Raw genomic sequence first — 9,030 nt, forward strand, 5'->3', positions numbered from 1 at the left:
CTTTTATATAACTATATAAAATTATCTTTATTTATAAAATATGTTAGAAATTTACACTCAATATTTTTTTTTCTTTTTTCTAGATATAACTTTTAATTTTGATACTTGATTAACAGATGTTTCGTTTCTTTACTTTCGTGGTAGAATATACAAATCAATAAATTTATTAACATACAACTAGCGTCATCTTTTATCAAACACGTGTATGTGAATTGTGAAGTTACAGATACTTTTATCTATGTCGGTAATATCTTTTCAGAATATACTTGAGACATTAACTGCAAGAGTTCACTAAAATCGTTTAAAAGTACCACATGTTTTTATATGTATGTCCAGTAAATTCGTTTGTGAAGGCTTTTATTTTCCATGTATTATTTACGTGACGATAACTAAAAAGCAAAGCCGATTTTAAACAACTCAGGCTAAATTCCGAAGAGTGAAAAAGATCTGCAAGAATTTTGTAAGACATTCTATACAGTAAATATATATAGGTAAAAAATAATACTTAATTACGTTACAACTGAAAAATATTTAATATTGTGCGTAACCGTATTAAGAATTCTATTATCAAGAGCCTTTGGAGAAAAAGGAGTAAAAAGGAATTTTTAATGGCTAAAGCAACAAGTACAGCAACGTACATAAAGATACATAAGAATGAGGAAGAAAATTTTTTTAAAGAAAACGAATACGAATGGTTAAGTGACTCAAAATCATCTCAGGCAATTAATGAGACCATTTCCATGAGAGTAAAAAGTACTCCTAACAAGGTAGCTAATCCAATGAATTTTATAGATACAAATTGTATGTATGTTACTCAAACAAACTTGTTTGTAAGTCCATTACTTAAGAGTCCTCTTAAAAATATTGATAACACTTTGGTGGAAACATGTTTACAAAGAAACAGCATGATTAACACAAATAGCAATGGTAATACATTAAAATTGGAATTATCTGATACAAAGCATGTTAATAAATTTGAAAATATTGATTTATTGCATGATTTAGATTCTATGGTAACTTTTGATAATAATATTGTATTATCATCAACAATGGATATCAATACAATGGAAGATAATCTGTTAGGAGTGAATAAGGATCCAATGAAAGATCCCCTTTCTATCAGTGATTGTGAAAAACAAGATTCTGATGTGCCTGCAGATTTAGCAAAGGTTGACAAAAATAAAACTAAAAAAAAATTAAAAGTTGGAATAACCAAGAAAAGCAAATGTCAATTTAAGAAAGATATATTAAGTAAAAATAAAAAGGCACAACATCTTTTTAAAGAGTTGAAGAATTCTGAAGAATTGAAACCATTACCATTGAGAGATATAAAAGTTAGTTTTAATTATTATAATTTTATATGTTAAATACTTAGTTTATTTTACATGTATTAATTAACTCTCATATTTACATGTATTAATTAATTCTCATATTTCAGAAATTATTAAGACTACATATAAACTTGATACATAAAGTACCACCACAACACAAAATAGAGCTTTCTGGATCTCACCCACCAAATAAACAAGAGAAAATATTATTTTTTAAGTACCGACCAATTCGAAAAGGCGCGTATACACCTAAAGAAGACACGATTATAAAAGAAAATTGGAAGATGTTTTGTGAGGTACATGTTAAATGTAGTACTGAAAAATATATATTATTAAATATAATATTAAAATGTTTTATTATAACGTATTTTCATGTACAGCTTCATGATTGGGATGAAAAGAAGCCTAAGCCATTTCTTTGTTGGAGACACAATGGAATGTATTACATACATGATCTAAGAGAGAGACAAAAATTTGTTCAATTTTTGGCAAATGGATTACCTTCCCGAACTCTTTACAGCGTTTACTCCAGATTTAAAATATTATATCGTAATAAAATCACTCGTGTTCGGTAAAGTAATAAATATCTCATGTCAAGAATTTATCTCGAATTTTGTTAAATGTACACATATAATTTTTATGTTTTAGGTATACTTTCGAAGAAGATAAAAAAATTTTAACATATATGCAAGATACAGAACTTAATAATCGTGTTAGGAAATTCAGTGAATTAGCGAAAATATTAAAACGAACGAATAGGTCGGTTCTTTTACGATATCAGTATCTCAAAAAGAAATATTTCGAAACTGAAGAAGAAGTACAACGTAAGTAAATTTTAAAATATAAATATGTTACTATTAAATGCAACAAGCATGTAATAATTATATTTCTAGTATATTAAACATTTATCATATTTTTTTTTAATTCCAGGGTTAGTTGACATTAAATGGACATTACCACTAATACGAAAATTTATAAAAAATTTACTCAATATAACATTAAGCGAAGATATAATGGAACTTAAAGATGCCATGCTTCCCAAGCCAATATGGCAAAAATTAGAAGAAAAATTAAATATAAATCACAATGTCTTAAAAACTTTTTGGCAAAATCAGTTGCATCTGCAGTTGTTCAGTACAGATCCTATTTATTTGAATGACATTAAAATACAATTAATTGAATAGTAGGTATCATTGTGCACATTTCTGGCCTATAATTTTAATATATTATAAATATTGTTATAATTATAAATACTTACATATATATTTAATTTTATTTTTACAGTATGTATGCAAAAGGAATATCTAGTACTCGTGAAATTATATGGTCTAATGTTGCAAAATTATTCGATGGGGCAACTGCAGTATTCCTTTGCAGGACCTTTTTTTATCTCGTTCAAGAATGCAAAATGACTAACGTGGATAATTTCGCCAGTAAGAAAACATTTAAATTATATTTATAAATATGCACACATACTATATTTGAATATTTCTTACAGGTGTTGTAGAGCATTTGTACCATACTAAAATTCCTGAAATTTTAAAAGCTTCAAACGATAAGTTTTTACCTAAAATTATATATAAAAATGGGAAAATTTCTTTACTAAATCAAAAAAATGAGATAAGTACAGTTGATATTAATGACCAAGAAATCGATCATTTTTAATCTTAGTGATAGTAATTAAAATTATTTTTAATAAATAAATTTAAATAGTATTAAAATTAAACAAAAGTTCTAATTTGGTATAAAAAAAAAACTAATTTGTATTTATACTATTATTTTAACCTACATTTTTAAATAGATCCTTATCCTTAAAAAGTCGTAGCCATGGTGGGAGTAAATATCATTTCGCTTACTTTAAATTTCTCGACTATCTATATAGACGCATGATTAAATTAGTTTCCATTTAATTGTAATTAAGGATTAAAAATTATTTTATCAGGCATTACAAAACGCGCGCGTTATTTACTCTTGTTTCTTCTAACGACGCGCTTTGTAATATCTAGTAATATTAAATAATCCACTAAAAAAAAACTAATGTTATTTTAAATATGTTATTTTAAACTACTTTGTAGGAAAATAGATTTATTAGGCAAACTTTATTAAGCAATTAGCGGTTTTATTAAAAAAAAAGACGGATATAATTCTTTTTTGGTTTTTTACTAGAATAACATAAAAATACCAATTATTTTAATTTGTAAATTTCTCCTGATTTGCAAATTTAAACTTTATTTTTCTTTGACTCTTTTTCGAGCGCCTTCTCTTTTGCTTTTTGATATAAAGGCACAAGCTTGCCTTCTTTTGCAAGAGTTTTTAAAAGTTCCATAATAAGCGGTAAATAATTATGTTTCCGTCTAATGTTCTCTATTTGATATCTTTTCGACTTTCTAATCTCTTCCTCAATTAAGGCTTGCAGACGTTCTAGTTCTTCAGGATCGCAAACATTAGCCTTTTGCCTTTCGTATAAAGTTTTTCTGTCGGTTACTATAGCCATTAAATTGAAATGAATTTCGCCTTCATTATACCTGTCAATAATTTTCAGTTTTATAGCATGTAATTAAAAAGTAACATAATAAATTATTTAAAAAATTGTTTTAGCTTACTTGTTTATCCGCTTTTGAATTATAGGTTTTGCAGCTTGCACCCATTGTTCTCCTGCCGGACATTGACCTAAATCAATTGGTCCATCCTTCAATCCATCTAATTCGTATAAACGACCATCAATAGGAACATAGCTCACAAAGTGGAATACATCATCATCTTTGGATGCTTGCTTTGAGTCATATTCGAATAAAGACTGCCTTAAATTTTAATATTTTATATAAAATTTTTGTTAAACTAACAGACAACTTTTAGCCAACAGATATATGTACAGTATATGTACCTCGAGAAAGAGTTGTGCACTTCCCTTATAACATCTGAATTACTAAGTGCAAGCCCACGCATATTGGCATCAAAACTTTGACAAAAGTTTTTAAATTCTTCTAAGTTTGGTCCTAGAGATATGTCAGTATGCTTACAATTTAATAAAACGCTCAATATCGCTTGTGTTGCACAGGCATTGTTTATTACCTAAATTAAATTTTGTATGTAAATAACATTTAAAGCTATCAATAGACATTACGCGTATATATTTTATGCCTTGCATACCTGCTTTGCAAAGAATATTTTATCCAATCTATTATCTTGTACAATATTCCCTGATAATTCATCATCCTGCACCCATTTAAATAAAAATATCAAGCCATGAATAGGTCTGCAATCAAAAGAAATTTGTAAGATCTGAGCTTAAAAAAAAACATAAAAAAAGATAATATACTGTTCAAAATTAAACTTACTTTAACTCATTGAATTGTTCATCATCCAAACTCCATAATTCTTCCACTTGTGCACCTTTGACACCTGTCAAGTATCAAAGATAAAACAACGTAGATTCATCCATTTAACAATTCTTAATTAATTAAAAAATTAATTATAAATTTAATAGATGTGTATGTATGTATGTGTGAACGCATAAGTGCCTCCATGCATGACAAACGCTTTCCACTGGAATATAACTCAGTTCAGGTAATGCTTAAAATGTTGCAGGAAAATAGCACAATACGTCCGCAAAAAATAAAAACCAAAAATATACTTGCCAAATTCTTTAATCAATTCCGTAAAAACGCCAGGATCGCTCTCAATGAGACACCAATTTCCTGCCGAGTCTGCCATGTTTTATGTACTGTCACAAACGTTCGAGGTTAAAAAGAAATTTTTTTAACAGACTGGCGCGCTGCTCCGCGGCGAGTCTTATGAACTTCTAAGAACAGACTCCTCGCAAAACTGCGACGGAAAATTTTCGTCGGCACGGTAGACACTCCTAAGAGTTACGATATTTCAAAATTATTTCGAGAAACCATCACAAAGTTTTAGAAATATTTTTTTTTAAGCTGTCAGAAATATATTCCAATATTGTAAATTGTTTTAAAGACGTTCCTGTTTAATTGACACGCCTTTTTAGAGTTGCAAAAAAATTACCAACGCGGGAATCGTGTTTACGTTTTACAATATTTTTCGCATTACTTGTTTTGTTGCTTGTAATTACGAATTTTCTCGCGAGGTTATACAAACATCGCGATAAACGGCTGAAAATCTTCAGAAGGGCGTAAAAAAAAAAAAATTATATATACAGACACGCACACAACATGTATGCGAGATACAGTTCAGCATACGGAGTGGCAATTCGCTTCGATGCCGCACGCCAAGTCACGAAGATAGTTCGCAACAATTGAATTATCACTGCGTTGTTGCAGTTTGCTTTCCCTATTGTTTAGCCTTCTTTATTTCTCTTTATTTCGCTATCAAATCAGGTACGTATATCGCATTATATTTTACAGTTCTCTAGTAACCGCTTTTAACCTAACACGAACAACAACGTTATTGTACCGCATAAAAGTGTATTAATGATGACTTTCTGATTCCTTATAATGTTCGTTATCACCATTGTTGATTGACATACATTGACCTGAAAGCATACATTATCAAATAATAAGCTTATAATGTATACTGATTCCCAGTGCAATCTTTGGATACTCTAACATGAGATGTTGTCTTTTTGTATGAATTTTATTTGTGTTATTAATAATATAATAATTGTGGTATATTTTGTGCTGCAATAATTATAGAGATTTCCATTTAACTTCTGTATTTTAATTTCAGCCAAGATGTCTGAACAGTTTCTGGGCTGCACTGTTTCCGTAAAGTGTATTGATGATCTTGCTTACCAAGGTAAAATTATCGATCTAAATAAATACAGCCTGACTTTGGCTAAAGCGTTTTGCAATGGCATGCCTCATACTTCTTCCATCGTTAACTTGAGGTAAGGTTGCATGTACAAGTAAATTACAAGAAAATAGTAAAGTTATATGCATATATTTTGATAATTATTTGTTCTCCAAGAAACAAGAAGTAATAAAGCAATTTGTGTTTATTTAATTTTTTTATTAGAGTAACATTTTATTGTTAAAATTCAGTCTTAATGTTATATATGCAAAGTAACAATCTAAGAATCTAGTAGTCCATTTTATCAATTGATATTTTTAACAATATATGTATTAATTATATATCAATATATATTCTATTATTTTAGTGTAAAAGATATACAGAATGTTGAGATTATATCAACTGAAGAAGCAGGAAATGTGAATGATACACACAGTAAAGTGATTGTAAAAAGACCGATTGCAAAAAGGGCTGGGCGATCTATTTCAGAATGTGTTCCAAATACACTGCAACCAGGAAGTTCAAATGCTCAAATGCAAGCAAATGTTAAAAAGCCAATGGAATCTAATCAGCAGCAAACAGAACAGACTCCTAATGGCAAAATACCTTCAAGTATTTATTACATACTTGATCTGTACATTTATCTGCCATATATATCGTACTAATATAATCATTTTATTGCAGACGAAAATAATGCATCTAACAATAAGTCAGTTCCGAAAAGATTAAACCACAGGCAAAGAGCACTGGAAAGGGATGAACATACTTTCGGTACTCCAATTGATCAGTCCTTACAACAGGACTTTGATTTTGAAAAGAATTTAGCATTGTTTAACAAAGAGGTTGGATTTTATTTTATTTTTTTAAATTATTGAACTATATTTTAAAAGAAATTTTGAAATAATACAACGTTAAAGTGATATTTTGTACTTACGATTAATTAATTATACCATAATCTTTTAAAGGCTGTATGGCAAGAAATAAATTCTTTGAAACCGGATATCGTTAGGCAATCAGAAAACAATCGAGGTATATATCGACCCGATGAAAATATTCTCGTATCCGAGCCTACAGTACTCAGACAGATTGTCGTGCCTTGCCGTGGTGAAAAGGAATATGTTACAGATAATGGTTTAGTAATTCCTAGCATTACTCTTAATCTCCATCGCCAGTTAATAGGTGCGGCGGATAGATTGGGTATAAGTTGGGAACGCAGGGTTTGTAATATTATTATTTTTAACTATCTTCTAGTAAAAAAAATAAATAATTAAACTATTTTTTTATTTAACAGTTTAATCACTGTGATTTCTTTTTAATAGGTGGAACTGCTCGGTCGGGCCGGTGCTGAACTTACCCTACAACTGTTGGGTGGAAGTCATCGGTTGAATCCAAATAATGCACATCAATGGCCCACTGTAGTCGCATTGTGTGGACCGCATCGTTCTGGTGCCGCAGGCATAAACTGCGCTCGGCAATTATCCGGACACGGTGTAAAAACCATTGTCTTTGTAGAGAATACAGAAGACGTATTTCTTTTACAAGAGCTGTCATTATACAGGCTAACGGAGAACAAAGTAGAGACTAAAGTTAAAAATTTACCATCATTGGTGGATTTGATACTTGTGGCGCTTTGTGATGAGGATTCGCCTAGAATGATCACTCCAATAGCAAGGTGGGCAAACAGTAATCGAGCACCCGTGTTAGCTATCGAACCACCAGCGACGGGTACACCAGGTATTCTCAGTAAATTCAGCTTGTTAGGTGCCCTACCACTGTCACACAGCGTTGACAACGGCAGATTGTACTTGTGCAATCTTGCGTTACCGAATAAGGTGTACTCCGACGTTGGTATTACTTATAGATCGCCTTTTGGTCCTAAATTTGTAATTCCTTTACATTCCAATAATTCTTAGCAAATTTTTAAGGATCATGATACAGCGTCCTTTTAAATAGATGCTTTTGATTTATTATGCGCAGTTTGTAAACCTGGTATAAGTGTAGCGAAATATATTTACTTTCAAGGCTCACTGAATAATGATGAATTTATATATAATTTGGTGTTTGATATAAACTTTTAGATGAACTTTTACAAAAGACAAGAAAAAGAAAGCGCATAATACTTCGCATTAATTGCATGGTATCTACAAATAAATGACATAATACTGTTTCTAATATTATAACTTTGAAAACTGTATTTTAAAATCTTAATTAAACATTATGCATTATTGAAAAAGAATTAGGTATTTTGTGGAGCTGTAAAAACGGCCGTTTATTAATATAAGATAAAACCACTTGCTCCAAAATAATATAAAATAAATGATAGATCCTGTCTCGAATAAAAGATACATAGATTCTCGACGGATTCAACTCTATGTGTAGCAGCACGATTTTGCACACGAGTATCATTGAATACATATTTTATAAGAGTTTATAGAAATTATACTGCGACAAAACCTTTAAAATTGTCTTTACATTGTCTTCTGTTTTTTGATCGATAATATTGTGTGATATAAAATCTAACTAAATTAGAGCATTCTAAACACTGCAAAATACTTTACTATGGAAAAATTGCAGCTAAAAAAATGAAATCAAATAGTGGCTTATATGCGAACAATATCTTTGTATATTTTTAATAATTTATAACATACTATTTATGTAATTATTAGAAATCTATGCGCGAAACGCGCATTTACTCGTGGCTCTTGTACGTACACAGGACGCGAAAAACGCTTGCTGCGTGCTAAGCATTTTTGTGTCTTGCAAGAAACCTCAGCATTTCTATTTAATCAACAGATCGACGACAATTTTAGACTTGTACACATCTACATTTATTAAAAAATCTCTAATTGCTCGTATATGTAAAAAAACATTATGTTTTATTTTACTTGATCACTCGTGTACCGGTACAGTGATTATAACAAGATGTATTTCAATT

General features: G+C 29.9%; 3 protein-coding genes across 5 annotated transcripts; 2 read left to right on the forward strand and 1 right to left on the reverse strand.

Annotated features, from left to right (window-relative positions):
- The first annotated feature begins 287 nt into the window (after positions 1 to 287).
- Positions 288 to 3,060, forward strand: LOC139106884 (uncharacterized). 3 transcript variants are annotated; one of them, XM_070663950.1, is made up of 9 exons: positions 288 to 491; positions 573 to 927; positions 1,006 to 1,334; positions 1,439 to 1,627; positions 1,712 to 1,902; positions 1,980 to 2,155; positions 2,262 to 2,514; positions 2,616 to 2,764; positions 2,830 to 3,060. In XM_070663950.1, exons 2-9 carry the CDS (start codon positions 609 to 611, stop codon positions 2,994 to 2,996), a joined length of 1,773 nt encoding a protein of 590 aa, XP_070520051.1. In that variant the 5' UTR covers positions 288 to 491; positions 573 to 608; the 3' UTR covers positions 2,997 to 3,060. The 3 variants fall into 3 exon arrangements, with proteins under 3 accessions (XP_070520051.1, XP_070520043.1, XP_070520061.1); XM_070663942.1 differs by having other exon boundaries at positions 288 to 460; positions 558 to 927; XM_070663960.1 differs by lacking the exon at positions 288 to 491 and having other exon boundaries at positions 627 to 767.
- Positions 3,061 to 3,429: 369 nt separating this feature from the next.
- On the reverse strand, positions 3,430 to 5,125 carry Uch-l5 (ubiquitin carboxy-terminal hydrolase L5). Its single transcript, XM_070664097.1, has 6 exons — positions 4,970 to 5,125; positions 4,670 to 4,733; positions 4,482 to 4,587; positions 4,216 to 4,403; positions 3,935 to 4,132; positions 3,430 to 3,856 (listed from the first exon to the last, which is right to left on the reverse strand). The coding sequence occupies exons 1-6, from the start codon at positions 5,043 to 5,045 to the stop codon at positions 3,553 to 3,555; spliced, it is 936 nt and encodes a 311-aa protein (XP_070520198.1). The 5' UTR covers positions 5,046 to 5,125; the 3' UTR covers positions 3,430 to 3,552.
- Positions 5,126 to 5,214: 89 nt separating this feature from the next.
- On the forward strand, positions 5,215 to 8,440 carry Edc3 (enhancer of mRNA-decapping protein 3). The gene is made up of 6 exons (XM_070664012.1): positions 5,215 to 5,683; positions 6,033 to 6,192; positions 6,463 to 6,707; positions 6,780 to 6,937; positions 7,061 to 7,312; positions 7,415 to 8,440. Exons 2-6 carry the CDS (start codon positions 6,038 to 6,040, stop codon positions 8,006 to 8,008), a joined length of 1,404 nt encoding a protein of 467 aa, XP_070520113.1. The 5' UTR covers positions 5,215 to 5,683; positions 6,033 to 6,037; the 3' UTR covers positions 8,009 to 8,440.
- Positions 8,441 to 9,030: the final 590 nt, after the last annotated feature.

This window comes from Cardiocondyla obscurior, linkage group LG01 (genome assembly GCF_019399895.1).
Source record: "Cardiocondyla obscurior isolate alpha-2009 linkage group LG01, Cobs3.1, whole genome shotgun sequence".
In the NCBI taxonomy this organism is placed as follows: domain Eukaryota; kingdom Metazoa; phylum Arthropoda; class Insecta; order Hymenoptera; family Formicidae; genus Cardiocondyla; species Cardiocondyla obscurior.

What these genes read in the sequence shown, in the direction of transcription:
- LOC139106884 (XM_070663950.1), top strand. Translation starts at nt 609, where the DNA reads ATGGCTAAAGCAACAAGTACAGCAACGTACATAAAGATACATAAGAAT. An exon ending in GATTAACACAAATAGCAATG is followed by an intron (nt 928 to 1,005) that starts GTAATACATTAA and finishes TGCATGATTTAG; the next exon opens with ATTCTATGGTAACTTTTGAT. An exon ending in ATTGGAAGATGTTTTGTGAG is followed by an intron (nt 1,628 to 1,711) that starts GTACATGTTAAA and finishes TTTCATGTACAG; the next exon opens with CTTCATGATTGGGATGAAAA.
- Uch-l5 (XM_070664097.1), bottom strand. Translation starts at nt 5,045, where the DNA reads ATGGCAGACTCGGCAGGAAATTGGTGTCTCATTGAGAGCGATCCTGGC. An exon ending in GAACAATTCAATGAGTTAAA is followed by an intron (nt 4,588 to 4,669) that starts GTAAGTTTAATT and finishes TTTTGATTGCAG; the next exon opens with ACCTATTCATGGCTTGATAT. An exon ending in AAATATTCTTTGCAAAGCAG is followed by an intron (nt 4,404 to 4,481) that starts GTATGCAAGGCA and finishes AATTTAATTTAG; the next exon opens with GTAATAAACAATGCCTGTGC.
- Edc3 (XM_070664012.1), top strand. Translation starts at nt 6,038, where the DNA reads ATGTCTGAACAGTTTCTGGGCTGCACTGTTTCCGTAAAGTGTATTGAT. An exon ending in TCTTCCATCGTTAACTTGAG is followed by an intron (nt 6,193 to 6,462) that starts GTAAGGTTGCAT and finishes CTATTATTTTAG; the next exon opens with TGTAAAAGATATACAGAATG. An exon ending in TAATGGCAAAATACCTTCAA is followed by an intron (nt 6,708 to 6,779) that starts GTATTTATTACA and finishes ATTTTATTGCAG; the next exon opens with ACGAAAATAATGCATCTAAC.